Raw genomic sequence first — 21,196 nt, 5'->3', positions numbered from 1 at the left:
TGACATGCCTATATATGTTAGAAAGACAGGTTTAGACGGTTAGAAAGACGGGTTTAGAACACACATAAACACAGCTTATCCAGAACATTAATGCTGTTTTTAAGAAAAACTACATTATCCCCTTCTTACAATTCAGCACCTCTGGAGAAAAGTGTCTTTCCCAAAGCTTGAGATATCTAGTAACACTATATACCACCATCCATTTCCATTGACATTTCCATGATGCTTAGTAATCACTCATCTGACTATGATGTAGATCTGACTAGATGTACAGTTGCTCAGATTTCCACCCACTTGAATTTATCATGTAATAAAATTTAGGAAAACATGGACTAAATGTCTACAGACAGAAGCTGACATCCCTCATCCCTTATTTCTCAGGCAGGCTTATATGTCACCTTTCATGCTCATGAGGTGAGACCTGTTTCCTCTTTAGTCCTCCATGCCCTAGGGTTAGTGAAGAATGCAGCACCACAGATTTGGGTACTGTATTATTAATTTAGGTCAATCGGAACTCTTAACAAAGCTTTGAAATGGTAATTATTACATTCATTACTGAGGTAGCTACTGCTTTCCTGAAAGTTAAAAGTACCACCAATTAAACAGACTACTGACTACTAGCTATAAAAAAAGTACAGGATGTGGGCTTTATCACAGAAAAGCTGCACTTGCAGGGCTGAAGTAGACTGTGTCACACGTGGGAGAGAAAACCACGTGTAAAGAAGAGCTCGACTGAAAATACTATTTCTAAAATACAGTGTGATCCGATCCTCCTCTGAAAAAAAAAACATTTCCCAATGTCATAAGCAGGAAAACTGAGAAATACCTCTGGAGAACATTTTTATCCAGGTATCTTACCTTAAGAGATTCTGATTTTTATTTTTTTTTAAATTAAAATACTTGTACAAGTTTACATACAGACCTTTAACTTCTACCCAGATTTCACTAATATATGGTCTTACTACATTTCTCATCAGACATGACTAAATTAAGTTGTGTTAGGTCAGCAACACATTGTCATGTTTCTGCATGTGTGGTGTTTCAGAATGGAAGCAGCGTAACAGTGAATTATGCTAAAGGTAATTCTATTTCTGTGTAAGAATTCACACCCTGAATTAAAAATATTAGTTATTCAACTCACACTCTCCCTCAGTCTGAACGATCTACTGAGTACAGACACGTGACAAATGAAAATAACAGTAATTTTATTATGGAAATGCTAAGTCTCGTATACAGCTATTGAAGAGAAATGCCTGACAACTGAAGTCCATTTATATCAAGCACCTACCTTTTCATTGTAAGGTTCATCTCTGAGAACTTCTGGTGCCATCCAGAAGGGTGAACCCACCACTGGTAACTTCTCGCTATATAGATAAGGGATGGATGGCAGGAAAGGAGGGAGGCAGGAAAGGTAAGGGAGAGAGAGAGAAGAACTATTAATTAAATACTCTGATTCAGGAACTGCTACTAACTTTCCATAACTCCAAGTATCTGCAGAAACTTTCACCAGAGGGAAGTCAATACAAATGGGTTCCATAACATACTGTATTTTACACTGGTTTCGTACTGAACTCACTGCAACATTCAATAGCAGGAGGAGAAGGTGAAAGAAAAAGAGTTCAATCAGTTACTCATATTTTATCTCCAGTTTCTAAGCACCTGGCCACTCTTTTAAGAAGTATTATTTTATTTGAAGGTCACAGGTGTTCAATACGTTTGGCTTCCAAACTCTTGGCAGAGTGGTCTCCTTCATCTCTACAGAAAAATGTCAGTTTCAGGCTAGATGTCAAGTTCTCCATTCATGCAGCAAGACATGCAGGTATCCATCCCTACACATATACCAACAGGCAACTCTGAAAGTATTCAGCACAGCCTGCTTGCAAACTGTTTAAAAAAAAAAAAAGTCAAGATTGACCAGATAAATCCTTCAATAGGGAAAAATTAAAAGTAATCAAAATAGAGGCAATTTGAAAAAATTGCAATGTTTCCATATGGCTGAATACTGGGGTCTTAAAGAAAGGCCTCCAGCTTGCCACCCAGCTGACCTTGAAGGAATACCTATTAAGAAAACCAGACCTCTGAAGGCTTCAAATAGCATGGCTTGCTGGCCAGCAAACTGGAAACAACAAAACCGCAAAACAACAAAATGGAGGTACGACTAGATCAAACCAAACTGGTGGTTAAATGTAACAATTTTATTATCGTAGAATCATTTAGGTTGGAAAAGACCCTTGGGATCATCGAGTCCAACCATCAACCCCACTCTACAAAGTTCTCCCCTACACCATATCCCCTAACACCACGTCTAAACGACTCAAACACATTCAGGGACGGTGACTCCACCACCTCCCTGGGCAGCCCATTCCAGTGTCTGACCACTCTTTCTGTGAAGAATTTCTTCCTAATGTCCACTCTAAACCTACCCTGTTGCAGCTTGAAGCCATTCCCTCCTGTCCTATCACTAATTACCTGTGAGAAGAGACCAGCACCAACCTCTCTACAATGTCCTTTCAAGTAGTTGTAGAGAGTGACGAGGTCTCCCCTCAGCCTCCTCTTCCTCAGGCTAAACAGTCCCAGCTCCTGTTGTTTGTTTTAGTAACAAGTTACCTTAATTGTAGCTACTACTATATTCTCAGTTTTCAGGGCACCTCAGAACAGGGTATTAAGAACACCTAAAGGCACCCATGGTGTCTTCCTGATTTTGTGATGGGTTCATATGAATACAGCTGAAACTTTCCGTACCTTAAAGGGCAGAGACGCCACAGGAGCATACGAGATACGCATTGATTGTACTTATCAGTAATTTGGAAATTAAAATGTTCACTTTTTTAAGCCTTTACATCAATATTTCATCAAGATTAATACAAGCTTTCAGACCTCCCAAGATACAGTTTTAGGGTATGTGCAGTTTAAAAACAGTGTATAGCCGAGATCAATTTTTATTGTTTTCTTTACAGTCAAAATTGCTGGAAGGCTTCTGATTTTACACAGAAGCACACACTGGAGAAAACCTGACAGCACATTTCACAGTCAGAATACTCTGAAATACACAAGTCAATATACAGAGAGAACAATGAAATCCTTGTCCTCAATCTCCCCAATGGTGGGATGACAAAAGGACTATTTCCAATTGTGACGATAGCTTGTGACAGTCACCTGTGCACTCCTCAAATTGTAATTTCATCTAGGGAGAGCAAAATGGTGAGCTACTGTTAGACAGTAATTTTAGTATCTCTTTGTTATAAACCTGCATCTTAACAACTAACCCAGAGGTTAAGGAGAATAATATTGGAATGCCACTGAGTATTGTTTATGAAAATGGAAATAATCTAATTATAAAACCATCCCAATCCAGGATGCTGGACAGTATTTTTGTGTTTCCTTTGTTGTGTTGTGGTTGTTGGTTTTTTAAAATCAAAATTTCCAAGTACCTGCTTAGAAGATCTACTGAAAAGCTTGAGTAAATCCTCTACTCACTGCAGCATTTTTGAAGAACAAATGTCACCACTAAATCTATCAAAATGGAGAGTAATTAAGACTGGAATATTTTGGTCATCCAGCCTGCAGTTCTAGACTGAAGACTGAGGATATTTTTTGCAAATTCTGTATCAGAAGGCAGTAATGGCCTCAGGGATCTGGCTTATTAGAGGTTGACCTGCAGTTGCACTGGAACTCTTGCTGTATTTTGATTAGTTCACGTACCTGTGATCAGGAATTTTCTCTGCTAAACCAAAGTCTCCCACTATTGCTGAGTATCCGTTCTCATCGTGTTTTATTAAGCAGTTCTGGGGGGAAAAAAAAACAACAAAAAAACCCAATCAACAGAAGAGTTATTGTCTGAGCATGAAACCCATGTATCATTTGTTTTATTTTTAATCTGGAACAAGACTACAAGATGTCGTTTGGAAGACGTTCATCTATGAGAAGCTTTTGTCTAGAAGCTACCACCCTTTTCCACTACCCTCCCCCCTGCACAATCACATGTCTGTCAAACTTAAGATGCTGCAAACAGCCTTACACTTAGTTAATAATCCACTTAAAAACTTGCTGAGAAGGCAGGCAGCCACAGGCAGCACGTACCCAGCTAGGTTCTAGCAAGAATTAAGATGATTTAGCTCCCTTACTGCTAAGTATGCGATACATGCTGTTCACTATAACACCTTAAATTTTCTCTTTACAATTTGCCTGTACCTGACCAGAATGCAAGAGCAGAGCAGACTCTAAATGCCTTTATGTGTTTTGCTACATTAACTACTGAAAAGGAACTCACTGCTTTGACGTAGGTTTTCATCAAAAAATACAAGATGGGACAAAGTTATATGTGCTTTTAAAGTCAAATGAAATTCTTCATTCTACACTACATCATAAAACATCATTTAAGGGAAAAGTCTAATAGGGAAAAGCTGTCAATCCTTTCCTTTCAGATGTGCCCTCCTGTGTCAGGAAGGAGGGCAATTTAGAGGACACACACAGATAATTCTGGTCTGGTAACATCACATCATACACAGGGTATTATCGATTTATTTTTGTTATTTATTTACAACTCTGAGAAATATGCTTTGACCATTCCAGTACCACATCTTTTCCCATCTCACTGAAGGAATCCATAGCTGACTTCCCTACGTTTTTTTTTCTGTCCTGCAATAGGTGGAGCAAGACAGAGAATTCATTCCCTTACCACATGCCTTGCTCCATATCCTTCTGCAGGCAGTACAATAGCAGTGACAGCAGCAAAACCACTGCCGACTCCTGCAGAGTGGTACCCTGCATTAATTAGCTAAACAGCAGGAAACACTTTCTAGCTTTATTGTGCTTGGATGTAAAAAAGCTCCTTGCTGACCCGAGAGCATTAGCTTCTCTGTATAATGCAGCTACCAAGAAAAGTGAGCCCCTTGTCTAAAAGATCAAGTTCAGGTCATCCCTGTTTATGTTATTCAGAGACGATTGTGGTTCAGGCCATGAAGTGAGTTTTCTTCCTGCCAATTAAAAGGTTAAGCAAGCCACTCCTGCGCTCGTGTAAAGAAAAATGCATGCCAGCCTCTTGAAACACATGCCAGGCTCCTGAGATGCAAAGTTCTATTTGTTTAGCATGACTCAAGTATAATAAGTACAGTTAGTTTGTGGATTCATAAACATGTACCAAGTTAAATCAACCGTGCTTGCCCAAAGAGCAGCAAAGCTTCTCAGTTACGGGCTTTGTTATCTTTTATCAAAGAGCACATTCATTCAGCTTGCCTCTGTTTAAACATTTGGTCACTATAAGTGGACTTAAAACTGAGAAGGATAAAACTTTTCTGAAAAATCTTGCTCAGATGATTCAGACAAGTGGAATTTCATTGTGTACCGCACAGAAACAAGCCTATCAGGACACCAAAGATTTTGCAGCCTACAAGAATGCCGGTACTAGCTTATCCAGCAAAATATCACGTTATTTTCTGCTATAGATTTCCCAACACTTAAAGATGATTCATAATTCGACATTTAAAAAAAAAAGAAAGGAACAACTCTGATTCATAAAAGAACCAGTTTTAAGATCTAGATTTTCTTCTTGCATTACCTTTGACTATTTACAGTTTTGTTCATTTTGAGTAGCAAGACTGCAGTAGCTCATTTTACATTGTGGGTTTTGTAGATGAGGGTTATTCTCTAATAACCCTGTCTCCAAAATTTCAGGGGAGCATTTCAATCCAGACTGAGAACTATTCTCAACATAACTAAAATCTATAGAAACATTTCTAGTGACCTTATGATCTGCAATAATTTACAGTGCTGCTTTGATACCAAAAGGAGGCTTAAATGGAACATCAACCTGAAGGCAAATTCCTTCAGCTTCTTACCAGTATAAAATCACGTCTCATTAGACAGCAATACATAACCAACTTAAAACGAAGAATCTTACCCCCCACCAAGCCCCGGGCAGTCTCAGCTCTCAGGTACAGCACTGAATTGTTACGCAAGGGGATTATTCCTATATAAATCATAAATTAAACCAATAGCGCATCCAATCTAGCTGCCAAGTAATGCTACCTGACAGGTCTGAGCTCCTTCCCAGCTGAGGAGGAGCTGCCCACAGCAAAGCCAGGCTCCCTTTCAGTGCAGGCCTTTCAAGGAACCGAACAGAATGGACACCCCACCGCTGTGAGGTCCAGAGGTGCTGCAGGAGAGACCAGGACACCGCGACAAGGCAACGCAGGAAAGCCTAGGGCAACGTTTCTGCTGTAAAGCACTGATCGATTGTTCTGCTGTGGTGGGCTGCACAATGTTAAATGACATAAAGAAAGCTAAACTATTCTCTCTCATTAGTAGAAGCTTGCCTTGTGTCTGCATATGAAGAAGTGCTGAGTGTGAATTTAAATTCATTAGGATTACGTATTTCCAGTACAAGAGTGACTTTTTTTATTCACGCTTAAATCATCCATGGGCAGGTGACATGCACCAGACAAAAAAAAAAAAAGCCATTGTCACTACAAATGCTCACTGTAGTGAAACTAAACTGATTTAATTCAACTGGTGCCCATTTTTATGTAGCTAAGCACCAGCTTCCTGGAACCCAGAAAGGATAGAAGCCCGTTCCTACCAAAATCAGTAGTAAAGCTCTTCTACAGATACTAGCTTGATAAGATGTCACCTTTCAAGCCTGTCCTGGATGAGCAGTACAAAGTTTTGCAGATGACAATGCTTCATTCCGTGCTGAGATTCTCCAAGTGTTGAAGGCCAACCCTCAGCACCACCATACTCCTCCTCCAGCCTTCCCACCCTAGTAAAGCCATTACACAACACTGCACCAAATCCACAGCACAAATAGTTTAGTTATCAGATTTAAGATGCAATTCATACAAAGGTGACTTAACACAGCCCACAGTAACTGGCAGTTCACGTGCACTCAATGAAAGACAATTCTAAGCATTCACATTCTACTGCCAAGATAAATCAGGATCAAAAAAGGAACAAAGCTTCATTGTAGACTAAAAGGTTGAAAAGAGCTTTTAAGTTTAAGCTAGAGGTGATATCTTAGTAGGAAAAGTACAATAGAGCATATTGCACTGTTTCTACTGACAAAGCGATACTTCTCAGTTTCTACAAAAAAAGAAAATATGTGTATCAGTTTGGTATGAAGAAGTTTCATTAATGGATTTTGGCACAGAGACTCAAGAGTTCAAACCCCTCTCTAGAACTGCCTATGAGATGAAATGCCAAGCAGCTTTATAATACAGGCTTCAAGAAAATACTTCTGACTTACTATTGCGCTATTTGTATAAGCTGCAAGGCAATAAACTATGACGATCTTCTCAAACTTTCTCTTTGGACCTCTGCAGACAAGGATGTTCTTTCCTTTGGCAGCTCGCACAGTCAAAGAGGGCAGTATTTTACTTCAGTTGGGTTCTCGAGGTTTTTTTTTTCCCCAAAATGGGGACCCCATCATTCCTTCCAGAGGCAGTCTCTTAATAGAAGCAAGGAGGTCTGTACATGAGCCCTAAAGAGTTAACAGAGCTGTTTATGCAGAGACAGATGTGAAAGAACATAAAGCCCCCTTTGTGTGTTACAGGAGCTTAACATCTGCTTTGCACAGCATAATCCTGCTAAGACGAATGCAATATTCTACTCTCCCTTTCACATCAACAAAAATGAAAATAGACTCAAGAGTTTCAGAGTTAAAAATAAGTTGCTTAGATGAAGAAACCCCATCGTTTTATTTTACAATATGACATACGACCTAAACGCCTCAGAGATTTTATTGCACTCCAGAAAATACCGGAACGCTACTGCAGTGTCATTTGCAACCCTCTGATAACTGTTACTGAATTAAAATACTTAAAGGCCAATTGAGATGGATCAGCTGTTTTTGAAGTGCTTTTTTCTAGGAGAAAGACCATTGACAATTAAATGTACAACATGAAGTTTACAATTCTAGATACACTTTTGAAACTAAAACCATTATGTTTAAGGGACAGGATCCATCTGGGTCCCAAAGTACCAGTAAAAGTTTAGTATGTGACTGTCATTAGAAATAATCATCTGTAACAGCTAATTTTTTCAGCGTAAGCTCTCTCCTGCAGTGCAAAATATCCAGGCGAGAGCTTACTCGAGCACAAAGGGGACTTTACAACAGCAGCAGCAAGTATGAGACTCATCAGACAAAGGTGCTGTTCATTGCTTGGGTTTTATTTTGTTTTATTTTGTGTTACACAAGCAACCAGTATACAAGGTAGGGAGTCAGGGTATGTCACTTTCAAGCCCAAAGGCAGTGAATTTATGTTACATCAGATAATCCACAGTAATTGCTTACATGCGTGGTTCTGTCCCGTAGTAACCGAGACTACTCCTCTCTCAATGAAAGAAGGGTGAGCCATTACACATTTACTGTGAAGTGAAAGCATATGTTGGCAGGAATACACACACATACGTGTGTGTGTGTGTGTGTGTATGTATATGTGTGTGTATATATATAAAATAAATATAGGCCTAGAGATTACAATTTCTTCATAGATTTTATCATCAATGGAGCTCACAATGTTCCCTAAAACTGCTCACAACCTGCTCTTCATTATAAGACCTTGTTTTCAATTGTACACAATTCTGCTAAACTAAAAGGCATTTGTTTGGGGGTTTGCCTGTTTGTTTTTAATCAAGAGCTTTGGTAGTGGGTTTTTGGGGAGGGAGGTGTTCAGCTAAGACAGCTCAGCTGCTTGGGAGAACAAACTTAGAATATGCTTTGCAAACAAATTTTGAAATAATGACAACAAAAAAATCCTCAAAAATATTAGCCTATGGTGTCATATCCAAATTTGGCACGTTCTCAACTTGAAACGTGATGAGACCCCTGTGTAAAATGCACCTCTTGCAATCCCTACAAAACATAGACTGGGACAGGACAGATGCTGTGCGGGGAATTTGAAAGAGTGAATAAGGTGACAAGACAGGGCAGGAGTCCAAGCCAGGGACTGGCAGGGACCAAGACCAGAGTCTTGAGCCAAGTTCTTGAGACTGGGGGGAAAAAAACCCCGAAGACTATTACAAGGACATAAAAACTGCAAACTGCTGGCATAGCAAACAGGTGGGGGGGGGGTGGGGGTGAAACAGAGCTAACCTGGAGCAGCAGAAGAGGGGGACAGCTAGAAATGGCTGAACAGACCACAATGCAGCAAGTTAGTTTGGATAAAGCATCAAGCAGGAGCAACAGGACGAGAGTAAATAAAGTCAGCCAGACAAGGCAATTGAACAAGAAGGTCAGGGGCAGGAACTGGGAGCACAAAAAGGAGGAAAAGCCTAGGAACAAGGATAAAAAGCCTGACCGGAGGCTGGCGTTGTACGCTAGCAGAAAGGATTGGATAGTCACAGAGTAGATATGATCGGTATTGGAAAAATAAGCAGACTCCTAGGTGTTTGCTCTCACTGCCAAGGAGTCTCTCTTGTTCCTCTGCCTATTCCTGCTCCATAGCAAAACCAGGCAATGTGCATTAGTAATACTAACTACGGTAGCACTAAATACTAATTAATACTGCATGTATTAGTTATTATGTTAACTAAAGCAGCAGATGCCTCTGCCAGGAATCTCAAGCTTCTAACCCTGCAAATGAAATGCATAATGCCACTGGGGTTTTTTGCCTTTTTTTTTTTTTTTAATTGCTAGGAAGTTGCACAGAACATACACTACATCAAAAAAAAATATTGCACAAAAGATGGGGTGTAAAACTTCCTCTGAGAACTTCCATTCTTCCCCTTATGCATACACATTAAGGTAAAGTCCTTAATTACATGATCACAGAGAGTTTTCTACCTGGCACCCATGTCTTTTAGCGCACGCAATGGATTCAACACTGACAGTGAATTGAGGCTGTACATAAACCACTCATACCGCTATTTTCAGAACTCTGGCCACTCTTGCCACAGAAACAGTAGGGTGAAAGAAAGGCTGGGAAAAGATGAAAATGAAAGACTGAGCTGGAAATGAAGGTCTTCTGTCTTATGGCTAAGACCATTGCAATGTTGCCCCAGGATCTGGATTCTGGCCTTTCTCAGCATCACAGGAGGATTCTGTGGCAAGGAAACGAGTTTAACAAAATCATTCAGAGGTTGCTGCTCATCCTTTCTCTGCCTCCAGGGGTCAAACCTGACTGTTTTATAACTGCTGTACGCTTCCAACTGCCCCTAAGGTCAGTGAGCATATTGTTTTGAACTTAAACAGGTGTAAAATGCCAAATGCTCCAAACTAAGTCTTAAAACCCATACCAAATGTTCACCAATATTCTTGCTTTTAATCTGTCCTGGTAAGACTGAGTTTATTCATCTCCCCCATCTCAGAGATACTGTAAGAATAAATTCACTGATTTTAGGGCAGTAACTGGTGTAAGCTGCCAAGGAGATCAACACTGCAGGGTTTGAATGCAATGCAAATACAGTGTAAACAAGGTGTTGAAGGAACTCTCTGTGTAATAGTAAAATATTTATTTTGAGGGGTGAGGTACAAAAGGATTTTGATATATTCTTTTGGCAGCCCGGATGCTTCCCTGTGCCTTCACAAACACAGTTATTTTAATTGTAGGTAGCAACAGACAGAATTTTGCAAAAACAAGTCAGATTAAGAAAAACTTTATCACAATCCACTGGTTCCTACTGAAACACTTCCAGTGTTTCGCATTATGATTTCTGTTTCAATGACTGCATCTTCTATGACTAAGGCTGTCAGAGTTAAAATTCATAAATAAACCTACTTTAGAATCACTGGAAGATGGAGAAAATCCTCATGATTCCAGAATCCAAATTTTCCTTGTACATATTACAGCGAGCCCCAAATAAAAAACAAGTCGCAGAGCTTGCAGTGACATGGGTAGGGGACAGGGAATGAGCCAGCAAGGCTGGTTGTCATAACCCATTTATGGTTGCGTGCTTAATCTCTCCATTAATCTCTTTATGGCAAGTCAAAAGTGAGGACACCACATTTATTGGCTTACAAAGCATACAAGTCACCCTGCCTACACGCCTACTATCTGCAGGCTGAAAACAGCCAATCTGACCACGCTTACCTTCTGACAGATCCGAGTTAGGCTGTTGCTGTGGATCTGGGCAGATCAGCCTGATCAGCTACAGCAGCCCATGCCCAGAGCCTGAGGACTGAACTGCTCACGACATGGGTAAGTACCGGCTGTCTGGGCAGCACACTCTCTTCTAACAAGTGCTGCCTCTCTCTCTGACAGAAGGGCAGTGGGAAGGGCACAGTGGGATGTCAGGGCCGACATCCCCTGTGGGCTGCCACATCAACTGTAATGACCTACATCTACTCTTCTCCACCGTTCTCCCCTCTGGCTTTCTGCAGTACCAGTGCTGTTCTGCTATTCTCCACATGGCACAATTAGGAAGAGGGATCACCCTGCTGTACAGTAATTGTCAAAACCATGTATTTTTCAGTCCTAGATTGGTGGGGAAAATGACTTTTCCTTCCTTAAGTTTTTATGGATCCAGTACATAATACTGCTACCATCAGAGCAAGACAGCTCTGCTGCCATAACTGACAGGATAAACTTTATGCATTCACACCACCTGCTCCAGGAAGTGACAGGAATTAGCGGTTTGCCAAAAACAGAAGAAAGGCAGAAGTACAGGTCTAAATTAATCCCAAATAATTTTTATAGTAAAATTTATATTAGAGGGATAATTTGCAGTGGGATATTGTGTTAAGTGGAACAGGTAAAGCATGGAGACATTCCTGCATGGAAAGTCTCGGTTTCATTCTGTTCATAGTTGAGTCAAGACCAGCAAGTTTTCTAGAAAAATACCTGCTTCTCCCCCCCAGCAGACTCAGTGTCTATTCTGACTTTTGCAGATGTCTAAATCCTTGTCTTGCCTTCATTTGATTAACAAACCCATCACATCAATTACTGAAGTTTACCAAAGAAAGGAGGACAATATCGAACAGTATTAAATCTGCCCTTGTTCGATCCAAATCACGAGTTCTCTCCCAAGGAAAGAGTTCATCACACCTTCCTTCAGCTCACTCACACGTTGACTACTTACTAGTAAGAATGAAGACAATTCATCCCACCACCAGTACAAACCTGGTAAAATACAAAGCATCTCCTCAAGCAGTAGCCAAAAGCCACAGTCTGAGAGTTGAAAATTTTGGTGACAGGTTTTTGCTATGGTTATCATCTTAATTCTTCTGCTTTGGAACAAAATGACTTATTTAAAATTTAGGCAGCCAGCAGGGCAAACGTTTGCCCAAAAGGAGAGTCATTTGCAAAACAGATTTAATTTTAAAGTATCAAAACATCATCAAAACAATAATACAGTAATAAAATTCACAAGTACCCGGGCGTTTAAGGCCAGTTGTTTCATCTGCTTCCCTTTCCAAACAGCACAGGCAAATGCATACATCACCTCAAAAAAAACAAATTAAAGAAAACCCCAAACAAACAAACAAAAAAACCCAAACGAAAAAAAACCCACAACCCAAAAAAACCCCAAGAAACTGGAAAATACAGAATATAGCTGATCACTTAAACTTTTATCCTGACAGCTTCCAATGTGACACTGAGATACTATACCTTTAGTGCTAAGAATCATCCAAATATAGCATAACTGCTAGTAAATTCTTAGGGTTTGGTTTGTTGTTGGTTTTTTTTGGTGTTTTTTTTTTTTTCCAATAACGCTTACTACTCCCTGTGGCCACCGATGAGTTTGCTGTTGCAGTGAAATCATACGCTCCTCCCAGTGGGTGCATTTTCTAAACAAGTGACATTCAACAATAGATAGCGTTGAAGCATTGGTAGGGCAGCTCCAGAGAATGACATACAATTATGTAAAGCTTTGAACAAAGGCATTCACAGAGGTCTCAGGAAATGGATTTTCATATGATTAGCCGTCACAGTATGTGTTACGATAAATGCTGCAGGCACAGAGTTCTCCTTAGTTACTTTGATTCCTTACAGTAACTCTACTTCCCCAGTCTTAAATGTACTAAAATACGTCCTGAACTGGAAAAAAGGGGAACACCAAGTTATCTTTCCAGTGATTTTTATGCACCTCTTATCTGCACACTCCAAGGTGACTGAAATGGAGCTTTCTGAGTGTATCATGTCAAAGTGACGTGACTCCAAGTCTGGGCATTGTTCATAAATGTGATAATTCTTCCTTGCAGAATTCAGCACCTTTCACTTGAAAGGACACTCAAAGAAGTATTCTATGACTTCACTGAAATAGTTCTTTCACCTACCAGTTGAACTATTTCCCCCCAACCCCTTGGCTAAATGCATATCCTTCCTCTGTTTAATACTGCCTTGAGGTAGCTTTAAAAAAACCCTAAAACTGAATGGAGGACTCAGTCACTTGCATTTGCAAACACACTGTGCTGTGTTTAAACTTTTAAAAGCTGTTTCTAACCCTTAAACAACCCATTCTTCTTAGGCTAAGATAACATTCTTCCAGATGCTTTTGATGGAAGTGACATCATGAAGTCTTCCCAAGAACAGTTTTGGAGTGCTTTTATGTTGCAAGTCCCCAGTGAGCTTAAACCAGGTCATTAGCTCCAGACAACAGGAGAGACAGGACAGCAAAGCCCACAGCACAGGCTGCAACGGATGGCAAGACCCAGTGTGAATACTGGGGCGACTTGTTCACAGAGCTTAGTGCTCCTGTGTCAGGATTTCTAGCTGAGCTTGAATTAGCTGGCTACTTTAGCCAACTAAATTCATACAAGTTGTCACCAAAGCAGTTCAAACAAATCTACGTCCATTGAGAACTCTGCTGCTGAAATATCATTCTGGAGGAAATTTCAAAATTTGAAAATTTTAGGTAAACTCTTCTGATCTTACTGACTTCAGAAAGGAAAGGAATATAAACCAGGATTGTGGACAACATTTAATGCTGAATTAGTAATGACAGGTTACTCTTCCTGCTGAAGATTTGTGAAATACATGGAGAAACAAAAACAACAAGGAGATTTTAAAGTGCATTTGTAGTAATCCCCTCAATTTGTATTCTTTATATGATTGACCTGTTCCAAATGCTAGATTGTTATGCTTAATTATCCAGGGATTTAAATACTTTACTGAACCATAATTCAGAGCATAAAAAAACTCTGCATCTACTTTCTGAGAAATCCTAATCTGAACTCATTTAAGGAATTACCTTCCTTCAGGATAGTTACTTCCCAGTTCCTATATAAACTATCAACATGTTTTGGGGAAATTTTTAATCCTATAAACTGTACGTCAACTTGTTTCTCAAAACATCTTAAGATCACACCTTATATAATAGCAGTTCTCTGCTGGATGGAGAAGAAAGAATCAAACACCCAGTTATAGTACCTTCATTAAAAAGCTCCCTTCGTTTTATAAACAGTACCTTAGATGTAAGGTCTCGGTGGAAAATGCCTTTATAGTGAAGATAACTGATTCCCATAGCAATGTCATATGCCAGTTTCACCCTCACTGTCCAGGGCAGATGCTGGTTGCTGTCTAATAGCTGTTCCAGGTTACCACAGTTGATGTACTGAAAAGACAAAGCAACATTTTTGTTAATTACTTAACGTCTTATATTGTCAGGAGTGTAATATTCATCAGTACACAAGTGTCCTCAAGCTCAGCTACATATTAAAAACTTTTTCTTCTAGACAAGCACAAAGTTGTACATCAAGAGAGGCTGAAAACGTCTCCCTTCACCACCTGTACCAGTGCATTTATGGTAAAGATGCAGGCAACAGCCACCGCTGCATTAACTCTATGGTATTTAAACATTGGTATTTGAAGCAAACATTTAGAAACACCAACAATATAATATCACCCTTTCATTTCAGTGTGAGGAAAATAAGGGCAAAAAGGACAAGGAGCTGGCTCTCAGGCAGAATAAGCCAACAAAGAGAGACCTAAGTATCCAAGTGTAGGTCACGGAGCCTGATCAAGTTCCCAGGTATCAATTCCCTAAATTGAAGCCACATCAAAGAAAAATATTACAACGTGTTGCTGTAAGTTACACTTTTTCATTGCTGTATCTACAAGTCCTAATCAGCAATCTGATTCCCACTGCGTTCAGCACTACATCAGCTCCATCAAATGGCAGCCCTCATGAGAAGGAATCTGCATTAAGTAGAAGATAAATGCTACAAGAAACAGCGAAACAAAGCAGCACCTAAATGATGCCAAGTAATATAACCCAGGGTTAAGACATGGCAGCTCCACTGCTTCTCAAATGATCATTACAGCATCACTGGGCTTATGCTTTATGTATAGACCCTTTACACCACAACAGCAGCTATGCCATGTTTGAGTGGCTTCTTGTTTTGCTCCCAGCCCCAGTTTCCTCACCAGTGAGAACGCAAAAAGACCAGCTCACTCTGGAATGAAAGCCTGGCAGCAATGCAATGACTTCTCCCAAGAAAATCCAAGTGAAGCAGACAGGATAACTTGCTCACAAGCCTGCTCCAAGCATGTAACGCTACAGCAGGCTGCACCAGACAGCTCTCCAACTCTCTCTCAAGAGGCTTTGCACTTTCCTGTGGCGTTCAGCTGGACAAAACATACACCACTATTATCACGTTAAAAGTAAAATTGTAATTGCTGTTCTTGTTATTTTGGAAACTTTGAACTTGCTTATATTTTGTCGGGCTTCTTTGTGCCTTAGAGCCTGGGGCAGAAGGCACACGTGAACCACACACCGTGCAGTGGATGTAGCTGATCTCCTCAGACTATGTCACTGCAAAGGAAAGGGCACACAGACTCTACTATTAAGTCCGGGGGTCATGGCTCACACCTCCTGGACGGTCTACAAAAAACAGCTTCTTCCTTACAGTCAAACCCTGCCTTTTTCTGAGCTCATCAGTTAATTTTGAAAACCTTTTTCAGCAGATGCGCAAGTTTCACAGGTGACTATTCAAAGAGGTTAAATTGTTCGGGCAGCTGATGCACAAACCAACTTTAACTATGAGAGAGTTTACCGGGAGGGGGCACCAGGAAGCAGCGTGGGGCTGCACTGCACATTCCCGGGAACGGGGCTCGTCCCAGCCCGCGCACAGCCGCACATCCCGCCGCACAGCCGCACATCCCGCCGCACAGCCGCACATCCCGCCGCACAGCCCGCCGGCGGTCCCAGACGTGACCCCTCTCTCCCCCCCGCTCTCTGTCGCAGAAGCTCTGTCGACCGCTGGACAAGCCGGGAAGGACAGAGGCAGCACACGGACAGAGCTGGCACAAACATCCTCACCCTCAGCATCTGCTTTTCTCCTTTTAAACACGAACCTGGTCACGGTGCTGTGCATCCACCTTTTGTCCTTGAGCAACAGTCAAGGCAAAGGGTGAGTACAAGAGTTACTTCTTTGTACTCAAATGTTCTTCAAAGATGATTAATTAGCTCCAATCTGGGGCAGATTTTAGATATCAGCTACCTTCTCATATCAAAGGAGGCACTCTCACAAAAGGTGCCTGGGTCTAGGAAATGCTCCAATATTTAGCAATTTCATTTTCTTCTGACTGCTTCAAGATGCTGTTTCATATTTTTTGCATTAGACTAACAGCAGGAGAGTGCAATGATATACAGGAAAGGATTTCAAAATAAAGTACAGAGAAACCGAATGCTTCCTCGCATTGACTATTTCTAGACCAAACAGGCAAACGTATTTGTATTTTACAATTAGGCGAGGAAAGCTCTTGAAGGAAAGCTTTTGAACTCTAGAGAGTAATCTGACTGACACTTTAAAGTGCAGTCCCGTTCTTAAATAGAATCATTTTCTATCAAACTATTCTCTTTTGTGATGAAGACAAGATAACTTAATTACTCAGAAATTTGTCCTTAGCGCATATCATTTTGCAAAATAAAATGCCTGCTGGCCCCTCTCCAAAATCAGGGCAAACAAGACTTAACACACCAATGATAAAAATCGAATGTTTGGGACTGCTGTAGCCCAGGCACTGCAGCTGTGGGGGAAGGGAGTTGATCAGATGACTCCACTGGAAACTAGAAATTGCAGGCTGGTGCAAGCCAGAGATCCAAAACAACCTGGCTCTTATGGTAGGAGTTTGTGTGTCAGGAGAGCAGGGCAGCTCCGGAACAGGTCACTCGGAGGCTATGCACTCTCCATCCTTGGAGATTTTCAAGACCAACTAGACAGAGCTGCAGCCAACCTGACTTAATGTTGGAAACAATGCTGCTTTGAGCTTTTCCAACTTTGATCTTTCTCATTGCTTTTATTTGAATCCCTAAGGGAGCTAGGTGACCTTATAGAGCGCTCAAGGAAAAAAAAACATTGCTCAATATATTTTTATTTTTTTTTAAATGGCAAGTTGCTAGGATGCTTAAGGAAAAAAATGGTGATTAAGATTCCTACATTAACTTCTTATATATTCTCAGCCTCCTTGGAACAGTGCAAGCAGCACTTCTCATCCAGTTACGTTCAAATCAGAACAATACTGACCAACCTGGAACAGAAGGCACTAAAGCACCTAGCTCAATAACACAATTATAAAGTGATACATCAACTACCTCAAACCATTTTACCTTTCTGACTGGGCGATAACAGACCATCCATCTAGCACTACCATACTTGAATTCATTGGCAAGAAAGTGCAAGGGGAAAGAGAATCACTGGCCTGGCTTTTTTGTTTGGTTAGGGTTAAACTGTGGCATACCATGACAGTAATTGCTCCAGAAATGCTAATAAATAAAAAAAGCAACCCATAAGAGTATCAGCATACATACTGAAATGTGACAGTAGCTAGTACTATTTTGAGCATGCTCATGCTTTCCTTTTGAATAAAGTAGCCTACTGATTTGATCCATTGGTGACACATTAGTTAAACGCATCTAATGGATCTATTCCCCCAGCATCCTTCCAGTCAAATTGGCTTGCAGGGTCATTCACTCATCTAACTGCAAGGACTGGATTCTGGCATGGGCTGTGTGAAAACTGACACACATACGACACGGCTTGCATGAGCAAGAATCAAACCTGACTTTATCACATATACAAAACCCACCAGGTGTCCTATCCAAAACTGCCACATGGCAAGTGCTCAGACCTCATTTATTAGAGATGCGACTTCTTGTTTTGGCTCTAATTTCTAGTGTACTTCTATGAAGCACAGCAGGTTAATCATTAAGTGAAAAACTGAACTAAGATTTTCCTATAGACATCTTTAAGACTGTAGTTGATCTCACTTTTTAGCTGACCAGCAGGTAATATTTGCATGCAGAGTCCTGAATTGTCCCTAAGGCAAACACCACACAGTGTGTTCAGTGCTCCCTCAGTGTCACATAAGTAATCCAATTCTTCCGGTCATGCAAGCTGATAATGCAAACAGCCAGCCTGATGGCCTATTTTTTTTTTTTTTCGGAGCCCTTCAACAATGCCTTTTGGGAATAGACACAAAATTATGTACATTATTTCCTAATTGCCAATGCAACTGAAAGAAAAATACTTGTTCTCTCTTACTAGCATAAACCAGCTCTGTGTGGGAAGAATATCCTAAAGGATAGTAAGCGCACCTCTGCCACAGAGAATACTGGATTTTATTTTGTCTCTGAAACATTTCAGTGCTGGTACAGTAAGGCTACAGCACACACATCGTCTCAAAGCATTATTCTACTACAACAACAACAGCCATTGCGTAAGCGTACAAGCAATTGGAGCAGAGATCTGACCGGGCTAGGACAATGAAAGCAAAGGACACTACATTTCATAGAGACCTCACAGCTAAATGGAGCAGTGTTCAGACCTTTTCAAACTCTGTATCATCAGGTTGCAATGAAACAGCTACCCATTATTCCTACTGCTAGCTTTTTGTCATGTAACAGGACACCCAACAGTCAGTTTATCTGGTTGCCAGAATCTAAAAGTAACTGCTTTAGGTTGTTTACTTTGCATTTACTACAACTTAACCCAGCAAATTGAACACTGGTTTAAAAGATCATTTTAGCTCACACAAATATTCTTTTCCTACAAATTGACCCATGGTTAAGGGCTCATGCTTTTTGTTGCTAGAACAAAAGTTCAGCAAAACTGTATTTGTTAAACTTCTCCCAAACCTTATGAGGAAAGAGAGCAGTAGCTCCTCAGAAGAACAAGTTTCCCAGATGCTCAGCCAAGCACAGGTGCCCTCCGGATCAGAGCACTGAGGAGGCTTCTGATGTTATAGCGTAGTGCTACGAAATGCAAAAGCAGCCCTATATAATCTTTTCCCACACAACAGTCAGGTCACCGGGAAACATGCTATTTTAATTTAAGAATAGGATAATAGGACTGCTTCCTTGCAAGAGACACTTGCAGTTACGTTATCAGACTCAAGCATATGCAATGAGGAATGGAATGAAATTCAGCATATAATGGTACTTACACATAGCATTACATGCTTCATTTCAGGAGACTAATACTGAACTTCAGCTGTCAGATTTCAGCCTTCAAAATTGAAACTAATTTTTGAACACACTAATATGAGAACTGGAAGCTTTTAAATAAAAGGCCCCTCAGATTCACATGATTCCAGCAATTATTGCTCAAAAGACTCCAGGTATTGCTAAGTCTGAGGAGGAAGACTGAAGGGAACTGCCATGAGTTTTCAATGCTACTTTGAAAACAAATATGTAGGTTTCAATACGTAGGTCTAATATAAATAAGCCACCACAAAAAAGTTGGCCTGCTATTTACTCAGCTTTAAATGTCACTACTTGCCATTTAAAAAGCAACAAATAACCACAAGACACCCCTATACGGCAGCCTAAATGTTGCCAAAGGCAACGCATTAAGTGGTTACGAAAAGTAGGTGTGAACGGGTGCATTTAGGATGACCGACCAAGTGAGATAAGTAAAGACTAAGAGCTCTGGGGACCCAGAAGACTACAACACAAACACTGAGACAGCAACAAATTAATATACTGGAGAAGCCTAACGAAGAAAGCAGGCAGAGAAGCAGGAGGACAGAGAAACTAGAATCACAGCTGTAGCATCTTCAGCGTGGAGAAGTGAGAGAGATGTCAGAGCAAGAGCCAGGCTACATAGTTGGACTCTAAAGGGGGACTTGGAAAGCAAAATAACAACATTGCAGACATCATCTACAGATGCACTGAAGCAGCGTCAAAAAAGACAGAGCATGCATATTTGTGTAATTTCTAATGCTGGAAGTAAGAAGGTAAGTCTCGTGCCTAATAAAAGAAAGTTGAGATCTTTCCACTCAGCTTTCTGCAGAAGTTAAAAAAAAAGTTTTAAAGCACTCATTTCAAGAAGGACACAACCCAGTCTTCAGTTCTTGTATGTTTAACAGTCATCTGTCATACTCAGCACTCTCTAAGTGACTACTTTGAAGGCTTCTGGCTGCAAGACAACAAGGCAATGTAGCCTTCTGCCACAATTGGCATAATTAGCTACAGTGGGAGGACTGGAAATTTCCTCATTTCCCCCAACTGTTTTCATTAGCTTCAACTGTGCAAAACTGGAAAAGAAAGACAGTATCGGTATGTTCAAAACTACAATATGAGATACTACAAGTTGATACATAGAGTGACTACCAGATTAAATTGAATTGTTTTTGAAGTTAATACACAGACCTCCACTTGGTAGAAAAACACCAAAAAAAAAAAAATCAAAAAACCAGCAGCTTAAAAACCTACAAATCCACCTCAACCAAGTACCTCTGAGCAGTAACCTTCCATTTCCATTAAATATCTAACACATTAATTGCACCAAACAAAATAAATTAAACATTAAAAAAGAACAAGTTGGATGTTTGATTTGGGCTGTATATTTTTGGACAGCAGGTGAACTAATGTTGCCAGGGAGCAAACCACAAGTACTGAAAGAGTCAGAACATGCAGGTGAAGCAAACACATTTCAGAACAAAACTCAAACATTTTCATGAGAGACCAGAAGGGCTCAAGTGGCTAGGAAAAACAGTCTCATTGAAAGAACAGAAGAAAAGCCAAAAGGCTTCCTCTAAAGGCCACTTTTCTTTCCTGCTCCTCGGTTGCTGAAAAGCACAGGGAGAAAAGTCTGTAACTTATAGTCAATTTCTCTTCTGCTTTTCAACCAATACAAACAATTCAGTTCTTTAAGTAAAAATTATGTATTTTCTTTAAAAGTGTTAACCATTACAGGATGAAAATAATCTTGCTTTAAAAAGTGTCAGCTATTCATAGAGGAGAGGGCAAGCTTCCTCATGCAATTGCCATGGCACAGTTATTCATCAGAACTCGGGACCAAAAGCCAAGAAACGCAACA

At 40.4% G+C, this 21,196-nt stretch overlaps 1 protein-coding gene across 2 annotated transcripts in view; it reads right to left on the bottom strand.

Annotated features, from left to right (window-relative positions):
- Window positions 1-21,196, bottom strand: part of TESK2 (testis associated actin remodelling kinase 2) — an 86,617-nt gene that overhangs the window by 12,529 nt on the left and 52,892 nt on the right. For both annotated transcript variants that reach the window (XM_063343602.1, XM_063343601.1), the window contains 3 exons: window positions 14,341-14,487; window positions 3,703-3,785; window positions 1,289-1,364 (listed from right to left, as the gene is read on the bottom strand). In XM_063343602.1, the coding sequence (XP_063199672.1) occupies window positions 1,289-1,364; window positions 3,703-3,785; window positions 14,341-14,487 (306 nt within the window). The remainder of the gene's footprint in view (window positions 1-1,288; window positions 1,365-3,702; window positions 3,786-14,340; window positions 14,488-21,196) is intronic.

The sequence above is a fragment of the Chroicocephalus ridibundus genome, chromosome 8 (assembly GCF_963924245.1).
Source record: "Chroicocephalus ridibundus chromosome 8, bChrRid1.1, whole genome shotgun sequence".
Classification (NCBI taxonomy): domain Eukaryota; kingdom Metazoa; phylum Chordata; class Aves; order Charadriiformes; family Laridae; genus Chroicocephalus; species Chroicocephalus ridibundus.
Note: the sequence above shows the minus strand (reverse complement) of the source record. Positions and strands in the feature narration are given on the sequence as shown.